The 20,230-nt window shown below is 44.7% G+C and overlaps 1 protein-coding gene and 1 pseudogene across 1 annotated transcript in view; both read left to right on the plus strand.

Moving 5' to 3' along the window:
* The window catches only part of LOC147888030 (26S proteasome regulatory subunit 6A homolog B), a 54,987-nt gene that overhangs the window by 13,781 nt on the left and 20,976 nt on the right, over window positions 1-20,230 (plus strand). Inside the window, exons 5-7 of the mRNA XM_087393196.1 lie at window positions 6,881-7,072; window positions 7,193-7,311; window positions 7,724-7,811. Coding sequence (XP_087249322.1) covers window positions 6,881-7,072; window positions 7,193-7,311; window positions 7,724-7,811 — 399 coding nt within the window. The remainder of the gene's footprint in view (window positions 1-6,880; window positions 7,073-7,192; window positions 7,312-7,723; window positions 7,812-20,230) is intronic.
* LOC147888031 (uncharacterized) lies at window positions 10,317-12,354 on the plus strand (annotated as a pseudogene).

The following is a 20,230-nucleotide window of genomic DNA, read 5'->3' on the forward strand; positions in this document are numbered from 1 at the left end:
AAATCAGAATTTTATTCAGTCATTTTTTGACTTACAGGGAGTCAGGTACTTTCCTTATCTGATATGGCATCAGGGGGAAGTGAATCATCAATTCTGAACATAAAGAAATTGGAAGGGGCACACAATTATGCATTATGGGCAGAACAGTGTTTGAATGTACTTCTGCTAAAGAAGATTTCTAAGCCCATCAGGGTGAAGGGTGTCAAGCCATCTGGGATGTCAGATGATGAGTGGGAGGAGCTAGATTTGTCCGCGAGGGCTGCTATTATGCTTACTCTCAGTGATTCTCTTGTGTTCAATGTTCAGGCTGAAAAGACCTCTTATGGCCTATGGCAGAGGCTAGCAGAGTTGTATGCCCAAAAGAGTTCAGCCAGTAAGGTTTATTGGTTGAAGAAGCTGGTTGATCTTCGCATGAAGGAAGGTACAGCTATGACCTCACACTTGAGTGAGTTCAATGCCATCTTTACACAGCTGATTGCATAGGGGTTGAACCTTGATGAGGAGTTCAAGGCTACTTTCTTGTTGTGTACCCTCCCTGAGAGTTGGGACACTTTCAAGACCACCCTGTCTAATTCAAATGTCACTCTTATATATGCTGATGTGGAGAGCTCTCTTGGAGGAGATGAGCAGAAAGAATAATGCGGGCAGCAAGTCTTCAAATGCTTTGCAGGTACAAGAAAGAGGCATGACTCAGCAGAAGGGGAGATCTGCTAGCAAGTCCAAATCCCGCAGTCAGTCCCGTGGCAAAAAGGATATTGAATGCTTTTGCTGTGGCAAGAAGGGACATGTGAAGTCTAAGTGCTTCAAGTTTATACGGGATCAGAAAGCCAAGAAGGCTGAGGCAAAGGATGCAGGCAGTGGAAGCAAAGGAAAAGGCAAGGCCAAGGCAGATGATTTGGATGCAGTGAATGTTGCAGTAGAAGACAGTGAAAGTGACAGGCATGATGTTTTATGCTCTTCTGCTGTAATTGCACATACATTGGTTATTGACGGCCATGACATGCACACCTGGCTCTTGGATTCAGGTGCTTCTTTTCATGTTACTCCTCATAGGGAGTGGTTTACTTCCTACACAGGTACTCATGGAGTTGTTCACCTTGGGAACAACTATGCATGTCAGATTGCAGGGATTGGCAGTATACAGATAGTATTCCCTAATGGACGCATATTTATGCTTGATGGTGTTCGCCATGTGCCGCAAATCAAGAAAAATTTGATTAGCACTGGCTTGTTGGATGACATTGGTTACCACACCACATTTGGGGATTCCAAATGGGTGATTACTGATGGCCAGGTTGTAGTGGCTGAGGGTTATAAGAGTGATACCTTGTACCCTCTTTATGTTTCCAGTGTAGGTAATCATGTTGTTGCCATAACCGAGCTGCCAAAGGTTTCATTGTGGCATAGCCGGTTGGGACACATGTCTGTTAAAGGAATGCAAGAACTGTCACGTTTGGGTTATCTGCCGTCTCTTTCATTTTCAGATTTGCCTACTTGTGATCATTGCATATTTGGCAAGCATTCTATGACTCCTCATAAGAGGAGAACTCCCCAAAATAGAGCACCGCTTGATCTAGTGCACACTGATTTGTGTGAGATGCCACAGCTATCACTAGGGGGTGCAGCACCGCTTGATCTAGTGCACACTGATTTGTGTGAGATGCCACAGCTATCACTAGGGGGTGCAAAGTATTTCATTACTTTTATTGATGATGCCACACGCAAAGTGTGGGTCTATTTCTTGAAGCATAAGAGCGATGCCTTAGATGCTTTCAAGAAGTTTGTCGCTCAGGTTGAGAATCGGACAGGTTGCAGGCTGAAATGCCTCAGATCCGATAATGGGGGTGAGTATGTGTCACATGCTTTTGTACAGTTTTGCGAAGCTAAGGGCATTAAACAGGAACTCACAGCCCCTCATAATGCATCTCAAAATGGTGTGAGTGAGCGGATGAATCGAACTATTCAGGAGAAGGTTCGATGTATGTTGTCTTATGCTGCATTGCCCCATGGCTTTTGGGCAGAAGCCGTGCAAACAGCAGTTCACATAATTAACAGGTCGCCAAACAAGGTTTTGGAGTTGAAAGTGCCAGAGGAGGTGTGGTCTGGCAAGCCACCTTCATATAAGCACTTACGTGTGTTTGGCTGCGAGTGCTTTGCTCATATACGCAAAGAACTGCGCACCAAACTGGAGCCAAAGTCTTCCAGATGCATCTTTATGGGTTATGGTGACGAAGGTGAAATGGGGTACAGGTTATGGGATCCCGTTAAACGGAAGATTATACGCAGCAATGATGTCATCTTAAAAGAGGATAGTGTACACAAAGAACCCGTGCAACCTGTGGAATACAGGAGGGTTGTTTATGATGATGTCGGACAGCAAAGAATGCCCATTAATATGCAGCAGCAGGCTGCTGTAGATAACCCTGTTCAAGAGGGTATACAGGCTGAAAATCAGCCAGATAATTTTGCCAATGATGCACCACTGGATATGCCAGCAAATGGGGCTGTAGAACAGCCGAATATGGTGGTACAGCCACCCGTCATGCATGAGGAACAGGCTAGACAGCAGCCTAATCCAGAACATTTTGTTAGGAGAAGCACTCGTGTACAACGGCCTCCTGACAGGTTTGTTCCAGGAGCCAATAATGTGGCTGATTTTATCATGCTGACAGATTGTGGTGAGCCTTCCAGCTTCAAGGAAGCTATGGGAAGAACAGAGAAAAGGAAGTGGGAGAAAGCCATGCAATCTGAAATGGACTCCCTACTTCAAAATGATACATGGGACTTGGTGCAGCTACCTGCAGGTAGAAAGGTTTTGCCATGCAAGTGGGTTTACAAAGTCAAAGTGGATTCAAATGCTTTACCTTGCCAAGGGATTTAAGCAGGAGAAGGGCATTGACTTTGATGAGATCTTTTCCCCTGTAGTCAAGATGACTACTTTGAGAGCAGTGTTAGCTCTTGTTGCTCATGAGGACATGGATTTATGTCCTCATGAGCAAATTTCACCTTGTGAAGTTTTTGTCCAAGTTGCGGCCTGCTGGTATTGTGATAATTCTTTCTATCTTAAATGGTGCGTTGCCCTATCAGCTAGATTTAGATTTAGATGCTCGTTGAGGAGAGACTAAAATGAAAATGTTTAGACTTCACAAGCAGTTGTAGCTTGAATGAAGAGATTTTGGACTACCTTTTGATTAGCCTTCTCCTTTAGTGCTAGCCTTCATCATGGCTGAGTCTGCCCTTCACCTCCGGAGTGCCGACAGAAACTCAGTACGAAGACTTTGTATAAATGGATGCTCAAGTATGTGTGGGTGTGTGGATTTGTATGTGTGAGAGCATATTTTTATACTATGGTCTACACCCACTGTTGGGCGCTGATGACGTCAGTGGGGATGTCATAGTAGCTAGTCCCTGCTATGCATGATGGAGTTTATGGTTTTCAACCTTGTGAGTGACTCTCATGAGATTGAAACTGCACTATGTCGTGTTTTTAGAGGATGAGTTTGGGAATGTTCCTGGATTCATCTAGGTATATGCTTCTGCCGTATTAGCGGACATGCAAATTTCACCTTGTGAAGTTTTCGTCCAAGTTGCGGCCTGCTGGTATTGTGATAATTCTTTCTATCTTAAATGGTGCGTTGCCCTATCAGCTAGATTTAGATTTAGATGCTCGTTGAGGAGAGACTAAAATGAAAATGTTTAGACTTCACAAGCAGTTGTAGCTTGAATGAAGAGATTTTGGACTACCTTTTGATTAGCCTTCTCCTTTAGTGCTAGCCTTCATCATGGCTGAGTCTGCCCTTCACCTCCGGAGTGCCGACAGAAACTCAGTACGAAGACTTTGTATAAATGGATGCTCAAGTATGTGTGGGTGTGTGGATTTGTATGTGTGAGAGCATATTTTTATACTATGGTCTACACCCACTGTTGGGCGCTGATGACGTCAGTGGGGATGTCATAGTAGCTAGTCCCTGCTATGCATGATGGAGTTTATGGTTTTCAACCTTGTGAGCGACTCTCATGAGATTGAAACTGCACTATGTCGTGTTTTTAGAGGATGAGTTTGGGAATGTTCCTGGATTCATCTAGGTATATATACATGGATTTATGTCAGATGGATGTGAAGACTGCTTTTCTTCACGGAGATCTCCATGATGAGATCTATATGAGTCAGCCAGAGGGATATGCTGTTGAAGGGAAAGAGCTTGTGTGTAAACTCAAGAGGAGCTTGTATGGACTCAAGCAGGCGCCAAGAGAATGGTACAAGAAGTTTTATGCCTTCATGCAGTCCCAAGGGTATCATAGGTGTGAGACCGATCATTGCTTGTACACCAAACGGGCAAAGGATGGGAGTTTGATGCTACTCATTCTATATGTGGATGACATGCTGATTGCCAGTAAATCTCAGCAGGAGATTAGTACTTTGAAGAAACAACTGCATAAGTCTTGTGACATGAAAGACTTGGGTGATGCAAACCATATTCTTGGCATGCGGACTACTCGTGACAGGTCCAAGGGACTTTTGTTTGTGTCACTGAAGGAGTACATTGACAAAGTACTGCAGAGGTTTAAAATGGAGGGGGGGAAGTCTATTAGTACCCCGTTGCCTCCACATTTAAAACTCAGCAGTAAGGACAGCCCCAGATCAGATGATGATAAGGCTGAAGTGGCCAAGGTTCCGTATGCATCTGCAGTTGGTTCTCTGATGTATGCCATGGTTGCCACCCGTCCGGATATTGCTTTTGCGGTGGGAGTCATCAGCAGGTATATGGCAAATCCAGGCAAGCGGCACCGGGAAGCAGTGAAAGGTGTCTTGAGGTATCTCAAGGGTACCAAAGACTTGTGCATATGCTATGGTAGGCAGGATGGATTGGTGCATAGTTTTACAGATTCAGACTATGCAGGGAATGCAGATAACCGGAAGTCTACTACCGGTTATATTTTCACATTTGCAGGAGGTGCTATATCATGGGTGTCTCGGTTGCAGAAATGCGTTGCACTGTCAACCACTGAAGCTGAATATGTTGCAGCCACTGAGGCTTGCAAGGAAGCAATATGGCTTACTCGACTGGTGGGAGATTTGGGCATTACAGGAGATATGCCAGTTTTGCATTGTGATAGTCAGAGTGCTATCATGTTGGCAAAGAATCCGGTCTTTCATCAAAAGACCAAGCACATAGATGTGAAATACCATTTCATCAGGGAAGTACTGGAAGACAAGCGACTTGAGCTTGTGAAGGTGCATACTGATGATAATCCTGCAGATTTGCTCACTAAGAGCTTGCCTACAGAGCGGTTTGCACATTGCCGCCACATCATGGGATTAGGATGAGACCATTCTTATTTTATGGTCTTGTATACAGTAACTGTATATTGCTGTAATTTTTATTCTTTTCTCCCCTTTAGGCACATTGGCTTTTAGGTGGGAGGTTGTTGGGGTAAAGGCACATTGCCACCCTTTTATTAAAGATATGACACCTATATGAGTTTGTGGTGTGGCTCAACACTTCACACCCACATCTTTTGTGTCACCCCTCTCTCTCACTCTCTCTCTCCGTTGTTCTTCTCCCTCATTCTTTCCCTCTCAGGACTTGCTGTCCTTGATTAGTTGAATGAAAATTATTGGCAATACCCGCCATAGGGGTGATTGTGGGCATCTCTGGTGGCTGTCCACTGAAAGATACATGCCTGTGACTCTTCTTATGCTTCTTTTACTTCTTCTGAGCTGTCTTTTTGCTTTGAGGAGGAGCAATATTAGTAGGAGGAGTTTGCATAATTTCTATGAAAGTATGTTGCAACTGTGACATGGCAATTTGCATTCGCACCTGAAAAAGGCATTGGGATCAAGCTCATCTACCTCATCCTGTGAGTCCTTAGTGGCATGTGCAGGAGACATAGGCTGTTCCCCACCCCGCTGATGCTATGGTCCTTCTCAAAACTCTCTGACGCCCTGTCGTCCTCTTGCTCTGAGATAGTCAAGGACCTCCCACGGTGTGACATGCTTGCTGTGTAATTGGGATGCAATGGGGTCTTTCTTCACCCAACCCTACCAGGGCTCACTCTGTAGGAAGATGGTGACGATCCCGGCAATGGAACCACTGAAACTAGTCTTCAGCTAACTAAAGGGCAGTAAACTGTAACTATCTTAGCATTCACACCTTCTACAAGCACGTTGCATCATTCCCAATCACTTCCATTAATTAAATGCCACTGAAAAACACTTAGAAATAAATCGAAAATAATTGAATGGAGGCTAGAATGCCCCTGCTCAATGAAACATCACACGAGACACCCACTGGCCCCAAATGCCTTGGTGCCCATTTCGGTGTTTATTTAATTCTTCTTAGAATGGAAATTGCTTTATAACGAGGGCGCAACCTTATACTGTTTTGCATGCATTTTTCCACTACCAGAGCCAACACTTGGCCTTTGCTTGCATCCAGTTCCAGTGCACCACTAGTGCCCCAATGCCAGGGTGCCCATCCATATACCACTCAACAAAACAGAAAGTTTGATCCTAAACAGTATAACATTGGCAAAATGAGGTTTGCAAACAGGCTGTTATCCTCAACAGGAAGTCTTGGCCAAATACACAATCAGTGCTGTCTTCAGTCCCCAAAGGTGTTGCATCCTACAAAAGCTATGTTGTGTTTCTAATAAAAACCTTCCCTCCTGAAAAGTCAAGGTTACCATTTCCTCTTTCAGGCCTCAAGATCAGTATATTGGTTTTGATTAAGGTTTGAACTATGTCTGCTGTGTGACCATTCAAGCCTTGAATATTTTTATGCTTGCTGTGTGACCGTTGAAGGCATGCACCTTTGAGAGGGTGAATAATTATTTGGAGTGGCTTTAATTATGACTTTTGATGATGCATCTTACCTAGATTCAAGAACTTGAGGAAGCGATTGTTTTACCGATGACACACAAGGAACGATTTCAAAGTCTTGGCATACGCCCGCCGAAAGGTGTACTTCTTTATGGCCCTCCTGGGACTGGCAAGACGTTGATGGCCCGTGCTTGTGCAGCCCAAACAGATGCGACATATCTGAAACTTGCTGGCCCTCAGCTTGTACAGGTAAGCCACTCATCCTTGATATTTAGAAATATGAATCTTTTGTTGGAATTCACTTTATCCTATATTTTTCAAGAAAGTTTTGAGTAAAGGCCACCTAAACTGGTATCTTCTTGCTGACAGATGTTCATTGGAGATGGTGCCAAGCTTGTTAGAGATGCATTTCAGCTTGCCAAAGAGAAGGCTCCTTGCATTATCTTTATTGATGAAGTTGACGCTATTGGAACTAAACGATTTGATAGGTACCATGATTGATTCTCGATTTCTCTTATTCAATGCACTCTTCTTGCCATGTGCAAAAGTCAATTAAGAAAGAAACCGTGCATGGTGAAACAGCCTTATTGGATCATCTGGATGTACTGTCTGTCTTTGAAGAGTGAAACAAATTTGTGCTGGTCTTTACCTTGTGTCATCCTTGTGAGAGCTGAAGATGCAGGAGATTATATGCTTGCATCGCCATCTCTCTCTGAAATTTTTGTGCCTTGAAGCATCACTCTCCCTCTCTAGATGGGTATTAGCATGGATGCCAATGAGTCTGTTTGTGCTCTGATTAAGTTTTAGACCCTTGATCTTAGCTTCAAAAGCATGGGCCAAGTGCCTTCATTCTGGCAGTTATTTTTGTACGATGATTCTGAGTTTTTGTATTTGTTACAGCGAAGTGAGTGGTGATAGAGAGGTGCAGCGAACCATGCTTGAACTTTTGAATCAGCTAGATGGCTTCAGCAGTGACGATCGAATTCGGGTATGTAAACAACAGTGTAGAATATTCTTGTAACCAGTGATAAAAGACAGAAAAAGTAACTTGAGTGTGTAACTAAGTAGGACAATCTTTAATAGTATTGACCCATGCTTCCCATGTGGGTACTAGTAGTACGGAATGGGTTCAATTTGTTTTTTCCATATTTCTATTAAAAAGTTAACTTAGAACATGTAGATAATTTGAACGTACAACACATATAAATTGAAAGAATATAGATCATTACATGAGATAATCCAAGGAAAATGATGAAAAAAGTACGCACAATCTTAGATATGAAGTCTTTTATCTATGGTGTTTCGGCCTTAGGTATGTTTAGAATGATTGAACATAAGTTGAAAACAAAAAGCGGGGAGCTGAATAGCCCGTTTTTCTTTTAGTTTCAAAAGAGAGTTTGATTGAGTATGCTTGTGCTTTCTAAGTAATTTTGCCTCTTTGTAGGAAGCGATACATAAGTGTAAAGGATCCATTTAGCTTTTTATGCTTTAAATGAGAGAGAAAGAAAGAAAGAAAGAAAGATATATTAACGTCCACGGGAGACCTCGCGGGCCTATGGGACAAAGTGCACGGAAAAGCGAACTCATACAAGCCTCAGTGGGCTGAAGCAAAGGGTACGCTAGGGCCCTTGCTGAGTATTAGTCTATGCTAACAGAATCAGAATCATAATCATAATCATAATCATATCAATGAATCTATCCAGGCGCTGGGACGAAACCGAAGCCTGGTACTCTCTGGTGGGCTGCAAAAATGTCTTGTATCTGCGTCTGTCGAGCTGTCTCGAGCTGCAGTGGGGGGCGCAGTCTCCTAGCTCGCTGGACTCTCTGGGCTATGTCTAGGGTGACCCCTCGTCTCTGTCAGTCTCCCCTGAGGAAAGCTGTGATAGGTCGGACCTCAATAGAGTGTACTCTGGGAGCTCTCTGTCGCACATGTGGCCTTTGCGCCGCTCTCTCGGTGGTACTGTGCTGGCTGCTCATCGAGGCTGCTCTCATATCGGCTAGCTCCTCTTCCTCCACTCCACTGTGTCCGGGGACTAACTCAAATGTATAGAAGTCTGTGATGTGCCGCTGTGCACGGTCACCCTCTGTGTCCTGTAGTGGTCTGACCATCCCCTGTTGCTCTCTGATCTGTCTTAGAAGCGCCTCTCTGTGTCGCGGCATCTCCATCAGATAAAGCCCAATATAGACCTGGTCATGGAAATGGATCAGTCGTGACAAAGGACCGAAGCCACTCCCCTCTAGGTAGAGATAGTGGTAGCGTCCCCGAATCTTGTAGTAGGCTAGGCAAACACAAAGAATTCCTCTATCTCAACCGCCCCGAGCGTACATAGCGTGCAGACCCCTTGCTCTCTAGGTATACCTGCTGCTCTCCCTGCCTCAATCCTCAGCTAATGGGATGAAACCCGCATCTGAACAATGGCAATCCTCAGTGCATGAGATACTCCTCTATCCTCGAGATACGGGGGTCTAATCCCTCCTTTGATACTCTCAGGAAGTGGTTGCGATAAAACTGGGTCTTGGTGGGTAGCTCCTGGTCCTTCCTCCAAGTCCGGGATGTGTGAAGCTGGAGGAGGTCTAACTGTATGATACGGTTGATCTCATCTCGCGGGATCGACTCAGGAGGTGCATCCATGCTGTACTGAAAGGGGGGAAGCCTATCCATCTGGATACCATGCCTGGCAAGCCATGTAGATATGCGTGCATACCATGTGTCTGCCCCGCTCTCTGCGAGTCGTCTAGATGACTCAAGGGCCAACCTCAAAAGTTTGCAATGGGGTAAGTCCCAGACTATGTGGGTGAAAGTCACTGTTTGAAAGATGGCATCAACCTGGAGAGGTGTCATGGCGAACTCTGCCTATACTATCTCATGTGGAATTGAGGGCTTACATCGGATCATCGTGGATCCCATCGTCACCTGTAGCCACTCGAAGCTCCTCCAATCTGTCCTCGGAAGATCGCACCCCTAGAAAGGTGCTGCATACATGACAGTCGGCCGCACTAGTTTGTTGAAAAGCTAGCCCTTCGTCGGTGGATCTTGAAAGTGCGCCTGGAAAAACTGCCGCTCTATCCTAGCCAAAGCACTACACCCTTGTGTGAGTCGTGCTGGGGCTGCATGTTTCATTGTGAAGATGGGTCCTGTGAAGGCTGCTCCCAAATATGTGTATGACTGCACTATCTCCATTGGTGCAACTTTTGTGCTGAGCCGCATCATGGGACATTTCAGAGATTGCAGGCTCACTTTTCTCGAACAAAGGGCTTTGGTATTGGCCCTTGTTCTCGTGTGCCAAAGGAGGTGTATGATGGCTTGAAGGCCTGGAAAGCTAAAATGCTAGGGATTCCAATTGATAGAGTCAATGCATGGGATGAGCTTGAATTAAATATCTCAGCTATTCCAGCATCAATGAGGGAGGAGAATGACATTTTGCAGATGTCGCAGTCTTCAGGCTCCATGCCCACAGCTAAAAGAAGTGCCCTTCCCGTGTTTAAGCGAGGAGATATGAAGGCAGCCATGCAAAAGGCAGCTATGAAGGAGGCAACTAGAGAGGTAACAAAGTTGTTTGTGCAATGTGCATTGTCTTTCAATATTACTCGAACCGCCCGTTGGAAGTCTACTATGCGAGCTATCTCGCGTATTGGGTGTGAGTGGGAGGGTCCGAGCTATGAGACATTGCGTACAAAACAGCTTCGCCATGAGAAAGAAGCATTGATGAGAGAGCTAGAGCCTCTGAATGGAACATGGCAGAAGTATGGTTGCACCTTGCTATGTGATGGCTGGTCAGATGTGAGGAAAAGAAATGTCTACAACATTCTAGTTTCCTCTTGCAAAGGAACTATGTTCCTTCGTGCTATAGATGCATCAGCTTCAGGGACAGTGGTGATAGGTGCATATGTATGGTCTCGTTTGCGCACAGCTATTCTTGAGATTGGTGTAGCAAATGTGGTGCAGGTGATCACAGATAATGGCTCCAATTGTGTGTCCATGGGAAGGATGCTTGAGGATGAGTTTCCCACTATTGTTTGGACACCATGTGCTTCTCATAGTTTGGATCTTGCCATTGAGGACATGGCAAAGTTGCCTTGGGTTTCTCATATATTTTCTAAAGCTTTGAGCTTAAATTTTGTAACCAAAAGACCCAAGGTCTTGAGCATGTTCAGGGAAAATAGTGACCTCGAACTTTTAAAGCCCTCAAAGACACGGTTTGCTTATATGTTTGTAATGTTGGAGAGGGTTGTTCAAGTGCGGCATGGCTTGCTGCGTATAGTTGTTTCCCGTGATTGGCAGCAATGGGGGGATAGGAATGCCCAAAGCAATTGGTTTCAGCCACATGGTCATGAGAGATGCATGGTGGGAGGAGGCTGCAGCTCTAGTGAAGACAATGAACCCCATGTACAGCGTTCTCCGATTGACAGATATGGAGGGGAGCACCATTGGGCTTCTCTATGAGTTCATGGACAAAGTGGGGGAAGCCCTTGATGCGTGTACTCACCTATCTGCAGACAGGTATCCCGTACGCATGAGTCATCCTTTGAAGTTTAGCATTTTTCCAATTAGCAAAGTGTCATGCTTAGAATTCCTTTTAATCTATGTTTTCATTTTTTCTAAACATTATTGGTTTTGCCTTTGATTCATAATTTCTTATGAAGGATTGAAGACCTTAAGGAGATCTGGAACACGCGTTGGGATTGGTTTAATAGGCCAATCCATACTGTTGCTCATATCCTTCATCCTCTATGGAGGAATGAGCAGCAATATCTCGATAGAGAATTAGAGGACGGGTGGTCAGCTTATATGAGCAAGATCGTGGGAGATGATGATGATCTGCTTTTGAAGCTGGAGGATGAGCGTCTTCTTTTCCGCAACCGAAGCGGTGTTTTTGGATCACGCAATGCACAGAGAGAGGAGACTCAGCTAGCAGCAGTTTCTTGGTGGGAAAAATATGGCATTGAGGCACCCCACTTGGTAATACTTAACCCTAGAGGCAATACTTTCTTATTACTTGAAAACATGTGGGTATAGCTCAGCAATTGGAAGCTGCCACTAAACTGTAAAGTCTGAGAATGTCTCTTGTTTTGTTTTAGAGACGCATACCGATGCGAGCTCTCACAAGACTGTAGCTCTGGACCTTGTGAGAGAAACTGGAGTACATGGGCCTTACTCCATACCAAGAAGAGGAACAGAAGAGAGGTTGGTCTTTTGCCACTGCAATCTACGATTGCTCGAGCAAACGAACTACCCCATTGAGCCTCGGCAGGTGAATCCCTACAAAATCAACATCACAAATTGCAAGGAGATGCCGGTGATTCCACCTGAGGAGGGGGATATCTACGCCATGTTGTATGAGGAGATCACGGCTTCATCTCACCACACCCAATCCTCCCAGGCAGCTGGTGCCAGTACTTCAATTGCACCTGCATCTCATGAGGATGCTTTTTATGAGTCTTCTGGGAGTTCCAGTAGCAGTGAGGAGGAGGCTGATGAGGACATGGATTTGGTTGAGGAGGAAGATGCTGACATTGATGATGAGGCTTGACTTTTGATTTGTGACTTTGTCACTTGTGACTTATTATTGATAGACAGTACTTTGAATTCCAGTTGTAGTTTGACCTTTTTACCTTCATGGTCCATCACCATGGAGGTCTTAGGAGGTTCATTGATGACTCTAGTTTTTATTATTATCAGTATTCAGTATGATCAAGATTCAATTATCAATATGTATGATCATTCAGTATGTATGTGTGAAGATGATCTTTGAGTACTCTAATATGTATAATGTTGATGGGATATCTCAAGGTGTATGCCTCAGGCACACCTTGGTTTCTATGTGTGAGTGCTAGAGGCACAGTTAGGTGCCCATAAGCATAGTTAGGTGGTGGAAAGCCACATAGGATGATTGAGAGAATCTAGGAGCAGATTGAGGAGATGATTGTGGAGCTCTGAAGTCATCAGTGATGTCAGTGAGCATGTATGAGGTGCCTACTTAAGGACCTCACTCTTCTTCATTCTATAATGCAAGTATTCTGAGTTTGTGTCCACTCTTTGCTTTCCTTTCAGTTTACCAACATGGTATCAGAGCCATTTGAGCCCCCTTGATCCATTTCTGCCACATCATCATCTTCTTCTTCATCTTCTTCTTCACCATCTCTTCCTCTTCTTCCCAAAGTTTGCTTAAGCTTGTTCTCCTCCGGTTCTCCACCATTTTCCACGCCCTTCCTGCTGGAGATCCACCTCGAAGGGGCGAACCCCTAGCTGAAAGGAATTGAAGAAAGACGCCCTCGTTTCGTCGCCATTACACGAAGTTCGTCGACTTTTGCTTCTGCGTTTTCTCTCAGCATACTTCATCTTCCTCTAATTCCTTTCAGGGGTAGATTCTCCATGCCTTGGGCTATCCTGTGCTGAAACCTGAGCAGCAATGGCTGCATATTCAAGGTAAAAACAGAGAAAAACCAGTCGTTTTTGAAGACGCTCCAGCCAGCAAAGTCGTGCGAAATCTCCTCAGACCTTTGCACCAGAAGTTCACCTTTATGTGAGCTTTCTTTTGCTTCAGAAAGCCCCTCTTTCTTTGCTCTGAAGAGTAAGCTACAAGCCCTCCAAGTTCAGTCTTTTGGTTTTGACAGTTTTGACAAGCTTTTTAAAGATGATGCTACATAAGATGCTATTCTAGCATTTCTGTTTTTTTTGAAACTTTCAATAACATTAGTACAACTGTGGCTTCAGTTTTGCTTTGAGTTGCTATACCTGGTTTTGATTGGAAAGCTTTCATCTTATACACCTCTGTGAAGCATGTAAGTGAAAGCATCATTGATTTGTACTATGAAATTTGGTCACAAGACTTTGCTACATTAAATGCTTATATTTTGAAGCATTTCAGTTGTTATTCTAAGCCCTGTAAGAGAGAAGACACTGCCCAATACCTGGGTTAGACCCTCTCATGGCTTGCTTATGCAAAATATGTGAAAAGCCTAAACATAAAGCAATGTCTTGTTATGCTACAAAGGAAGAAAATGCCAACATGGCTTCCTTGTTGAAGATTGCCAAAATAATGGTTGCCAAAAAGGAAGCAACTACAAAGACAGAGATCTACCCTCTCATGGCACCTTCATTTGACTCCAAGTACAAGAAAAAGATGAAGGTCAGATACCTAAGATATGCTTCTCTACACAACTATGGAGATGACAAGATAATTGTTCTCTTGAAGGATATGATTTTCAGATCCACTTGTTCTACTTCTTTTATCACGGTACCATCTTATAAGGCACTAGACACTGCCCATGTGGTAAGACCTTGCCTTGACATGGATATTTTGCCTCCACAAGATGAGGCATCCCATGAAGATTATGCTTTTTGAATCATCTCCATGTATGCTCCAGATCTCTCTTTTTATGTCAAGGTACTCAGCCTGGATAGTCCTCCAAAATGAATGAAATAAACTATTGTGTGTTTTGTAAACACCTCTGGTCACCTTATGATGTAGGCCATGTGTATGTTTTGCTCCATGGTACCTCCTGCAGACATTGTGTGCATGTACATGCAGGGGAGATAACCATTGGAAGGTCTTTTTATCCCTTTCTGTTTACCTTACACCCATGGGAACCCTTGCTAGCTTGAGATCCTAGCCATTGATAGATCCATGACCACCATGAGATGGCATGAGACACCTTGTGCTAGCTGTATCCTTGACATAGCCTGAGGCATTCCCTTGAGGGGGGGTTTGATGGGATATCTCAAGGTGTATGCCTCAGGCACACCTTGGTTTCTATGTGTGAGTGCTAGAGGCACAGTTAGGTGCCCATAAGCACAGTTAGGTGGTGGAAAGCCACATAGGATGATTGAGAGAATCTAGGAGTAGATTGAGGAGATGATTGTGGAGCTCTGAAGTCATCAGTGATGTCAGTGAGCATGTATGAGGTGCCTACTTAAGGACCTCACTCTTCTTCATTCTATAATGCAAGTATTCTGAGTTTGTGTCCACTCTTTGCTTTCCTTTCAGTTTACCAACAAATGTATGATCATTGATGACTAGCTTTTTGTAAAATTGTATGATCAGGACTGAGTATGTATGGTGCTTATACTTATATGTATGTTTTTTGTATCATGTATGCACTATGGAGTCACTTACAATCTTTATTTGCACATTTTTGTATATGGCATGATGCATACCCTAGGTATGAATGCACATATTTTCACATTCCGAATGAAACCCGTTTCATTCATTTTTCGAAACCCGTTTCAAACGTATGAAACCCGTTTGAAACCTCCCGTTTCAGAAACTCCTGGCAACTATGGTGTCAACGGTTGAAAGATCCTGTGTGCCTCATGTGGCGTCAGCTGACCCAAGGCTCGCTCCCATGTGAGGTGGGCTCGCAATCTCTCTGCATTCATCATCAAACCAGGGGTTTTGAGGCATCTTCCCATCTCGTACCCGTGAAGATTGGGTCGTAGGAAAGGATCTGGTGGTAGCATCCTGTATCAGTGTGACAAGGGTGGTTGAGGCGTGGGCGAGGTCTAAATAGCCTCACACATACACTGGATCAAGGGCATAGTCAAAGTGGGTCTGGGTCCGGGTAGCGGTAGGAACTCTCCTTGTGCCTGGTGTAGTAGCAAGAACATCGAAGGCCAGATATGAGTGGTCGGCTCCAAGTTTGGGGGGGGGGGTAATACGGGCGACACTTGCTTGAGTTGGGAGCTGTCCACGACCTCATCAACTTGTGGGATTCACATGCTTCCCACATGGAGGCGGGACCAGCACAGTGGACTACCTACTGGGCCCATTGGCTCTTGTCTCACAGATACATGAACACAAAAACGTGGAGATGTATAGAGAATGCAAGAGCTATGCTACAAGGAATGATCAAAATGAGGAATATACCCGCTCCAAACCTCCTAACTAGAAGGAAAACTGCCCTAAGGGTGTGTTCACACCGCACTACTCATAATCTAACACTTCCTGCAAAAGACAAGTCCATGTTCGCATGCACCCTAAGAAGCAATCCTGTATATGTGGAAGTTATGTCTGGTTTCCTATGTTCGCATGCATCCTAAGGAGCAATCCTGTATACGTGGAAGTCTGTCTGGTTTCCTATGTTCGCATGCACCTAACGAGCAATCGTGAATATGTGGAAGTCATATGTCTGGTTTCAATCTGTGAAGCTTGATGTGAATTTGAATCTAAATTGTAAGATTTTGAATCATGATTTATAAAATGGCGAGTCTACAAATTTCAAACCTGTGGTAAGACTAAGTGCCAACGTTTGTAGCTCTGGTGTCTTCTCCCTAGATTTCTTCCACCAAAACATTGGGAGAGAAGCCTCATGGTTTCTGACCATTGAATGGCCGGGAAGGCCCACCTCGTTTCGAAATGTGAAAAGATGGTCATATACAAGGTTGGCTTGTAACGTCGATCAACATATGCCAAGCAGCTCTTCAGTCATTTCTGCGTTTTGTTCTCCTCTCCAAAGTGGATGTAGAAGATGGGCTATACAATGGATGGACCTTCTTCCTGATGTGACTGAAATATGAGTTTCTTCCTAAATGATGGAGATCTAAAATCCCGCATGTGACATTCCCAAATACATATTGAAGAAACTATATGAAATCCAAATAGAGTCTTGACTAATAATAAATTGTAACAAACTCATTATGTAATACTCAAACCTGTCATGTCTCACAAGGTTCGGGTGTTGGTTTATCCAAGGCCTGTCCTTCACCTCATAAACTTGTATAAGAGACCCACACATGAGCCGTGGGGCTGGAAAACATTCAGTTTATGAGTGCTCAGCAGCAAATGTCCCCAGGTGCAGATCTGGTTGGCCGGACTGCTGGTCTGCAAGGACTGTAGACCCACATACTGGGTTGGCAATCTGTCAAGATCAGTTGGCGAAACTTAGGGGCATATAACCCTGCATGTGGGGAGGGGCCGCATGGTTCCAGCCACTGGAGGGTGCACACCAGGTCCAAGCAAAGGCAGACAGCAGGTTGCAGCAAGGGCGCCAGCAAGCAGCAGCCCCTGGTACATGTTCAGAGCTCAATCCCCAAGCAGAACTCAAAGGTGCTGACAAGGCATTTTTGGTTCATCCCTAAGGCACTGAAGATCTTGTTTGAGAGACACGTGGCAGAAGGAGAGATCAAGGGGTTGGGCAACATGTTTTGGTCTCAGGTCTTGCACTAGTGAGCAGCTGTGAAAGTGCAGCAGAAATGCGAGTAGAAACTGAGAGCAGAACAAGCAAACTGAGACAGGGACAGCTTAGTATTTGGGTGCTTGGGGACGAGATAGGTTTACAGTTTTCCATGTTGAAAGCTGCCAACAGCTCATGAACATGCTGCTGTTGGGGGGAAAACAAACCCCTCTGTGTCTGCCATATCTCCAAGCTCAAAAAGGAAAAGAGAAGACCCAAATTGTTGCGTCAAACTCTTGAGACCACAGCCTTTGTCATGGCAATATGCTCCATATGGCTGCTTGTCAAGATGAGATCATCAACATATAAGATGATGACGGTCACCAAACCTTTCTCCTGCAAGATATACAAGTTTGGATCAGCCACAAATCTCCGAAGCCCCTTCCGAAGAAAGGTTGCGTCAAATTTTTGCTTCCACGTCCAAGGTGCGTGCTTCAGGCCATACAATGCTTGCCTTAATTTGTAGCCCATCCCCTGTGAATTTGGAACTCGAACTCGGTCACCATTCAGAAAAGGTGGCTTAACGCCCATCTGATATATTGGCCATTTTTGATGAGATTGTAGCCATCCTTGCTGTTGGGGAAAAAATATCATTGTAATTGGTCCGTGGCCCTATGCATACCCTTTAACCACAAGTCTGCCTTTTTGTTTCTCCACAACTGCATCCAACATGTATATTGTCTTATAGACCCGCTTGACACTTATCACTGGCCTTCACAAGGGCCTTGGAACCAGCTCCCAAGCTCTGTTCCTCTCAATGGCCTCAAGCTCCACCTGCATGGCTCTCCTCCAAGTCTCCTGAGAGAGAGCTTCTTGGACCGAAGAAGGCTTCTTGTCTTGAAGGAACCAAGACATCGAAGTATGATTCACTTGCAGAGGTGCCTCCTTTGGGGCTTTGTCTTTACCTTGATGCGATCTACGTGGTTCCGTGAGCCATTGTGGAGAGATATGTGTGACTCGAGAATCCCAAAGTGTCTCTATCAACCAATTGGAAACATGATGAGAACCTTGAGCCGCCTCTTGCTGTGGGGGCTCATCGTGAACTTCTAGGTCATCTTCTGGTACCTAAGGGCACGAAGTTTTGGGTCATTGTTTGGTGCTTGCTCTGGCTTAGGGGCTGATCATGAATTTGAGAGGGAAAGAATGGGGGAGTGGAAGACGGAGGCAGAGAGAGAGAAGGGGAGACACAAAAGATGTGGGTGTGAAGTGTTGAGCCACACCACAAACTCATAGGTTTTATTAGGATTAGGCTTTCACCCTATGACTGTCTTAAGACAGTCATAGGTGTCATATCTTTAATAAAAGGGTGGCAATGTGCCTTTACCCCAACAACCTCCCACCTAAAGGCCAATGTGCCTAAAGGGGAGAAAAGAATAAAAATTACAGCAATATACAGTTACTGTATACAAGACCATAAAATAAGAATGGTCTCATTCTAATCCCATGATGTGGCGGCAATGTGCAAACCGCTCTGTAGACAAGCTCTTAGTGAGCAAATCTGTAGGATTATCATCAGTATGCACCTTCACAAGCTCAAGTCGCTTGTCTTCCAGTACCTCCCTGATGAAATGGTATTTCACATCTATGTGCTTGGTCTTTTGATGAAAGACCGGATTCTTTGCCAACATGATAGCACTCTGACTATCACAATGCAAAACTGGCATATCTCCTGTAATGCCCAAATCTCCCACCAACCGAGTAAGCCATATTGCTTCCTTGCAAGCCTCAAGGGCTGCAACATATTCAGCTTCAGTGGTTGACAGTGCAACGCATTTCTGCAACCGAGACACCCATGATATAGCACCTCCTGCAAATGTGAAAATATAACTGGTAGTAGACTTCCGGTTATCTGCATTCCTTGCATAGTCTGAATCTGTAAAACCATGCACCAATGCATCCTGCCTACCATAGCATATGCACAAGTCTTTGGTACCCTTGAGATACCTCAAGACACCTTTCACTGCTTCCCAGTGCCGCTTGCCTGGATTTGCCATATACCTGCTGATGACTCCCACCGCAAAAGCAATATCCGGACGAGTGGCAACCATGGCATACATCAAAGAACCAACTGCAGATGCATACGGAACCTTGGCCATTTCAGCCTTATCATCATCTGATCTGGGGCTGTCCTTACTGCTGAGTTTTAAATGTGGAGGCAACGGGGTACTAATAGACTTCCCCCTCTCCATTTTAAACCTCTGCAGTATTTTGTCAATGTACTCCTTCTGTGACAGAAACAAAAGTCCCTTGGAAATGTCACGAATAATCCGCATGCCAAGAATATGATTTGCATCACCCAAGTCTTTCATGTCAAAAGACTTATGCAGTTGTTTCTTCAAGGCACTAATCTCTTGCTGAGATTTACTGGCAATCAGCATGTCATCCACATATAGAATGAGTAGCATCAAACTGCCATCCTTTGCCCGTTTGGTGTACAAGCAATGATCGGTCTCACACCTATGATACCCTTGGGACTGCATGAAGGCATCAAACTTCTTGTACCATTCTCTTGGCGCCTGCTTGAGTCCATACAAGCTCCTCTTGAGCTTACACACAAGCTGCTCTTTCCCTTTAACAGCATATCCCTCTGGCTGACTCATATAGATCTCATCATGGAGATCTCCGTGAAGAAAAGCAGTCTTCACATCCATCTGACATAAATCCATGTCCTCATGAGCAACAAGAGCTAACACTGCTCTCAAAGTAGTCATCTTGACTACAGGGGAAAAGATCTCATCAAAGTCAATGCCCTTCTCCTGCTTAAATCCCTTGGCAACCAATCTGGCCTTATACCTCGGTAAAGCATTTGAATCCACTTTGACTTTGTAAACCCACTTGCATGGCAAAACCTTTCTGCCTGCAGGTAGCTGCACCAAGTCCCATGTATCATTTTGAAGTAGGGAGTCCATTTCTGACTGCATGGCTTTCTCCCACTTTCTTTTCTCTGTTCTTCCCATAGCTTCCTTGAAGCTGGAAGGCTCACCACAATCTGTCAGCATGATAAAATCAGCCACATTATTGGCTCCTGGAACAAACCTGTCAGGAGGCCGTTGTACACGGGTGCTCCTCCTAACAAAATGTTCCGGATTAGGCTGCTGTCTAGCCTGTTCGTCATGCATGACGGGTGGCTGTACCACCATATTTGGCTGTTCTACAGCCCCATTTGCTGGCATATCCAGTGGTGCATCATTGGCAAAAATGTCTGGCTGATTTTCAGCATGTATACCCTCTTGA

Source organism: Dipteris shenzhenensis, chromosome 22 (assembly GCF_047967505.1).
Source record: "Dipteris shenzhenensis isolate YYH24624 ecotype China chromosome 22, Dip_SZ_1.0, whole genome shotgun sequence".
In the NCBI taxonomy this organism is placed as follows: domain Eukaryota; kingdom Viridiplantae; phylum Streptophyta; class Polypodiopsida; order Gleicheniales; family Dipteridaceae; genus Dipteris; species Dipteris shenzhenensis.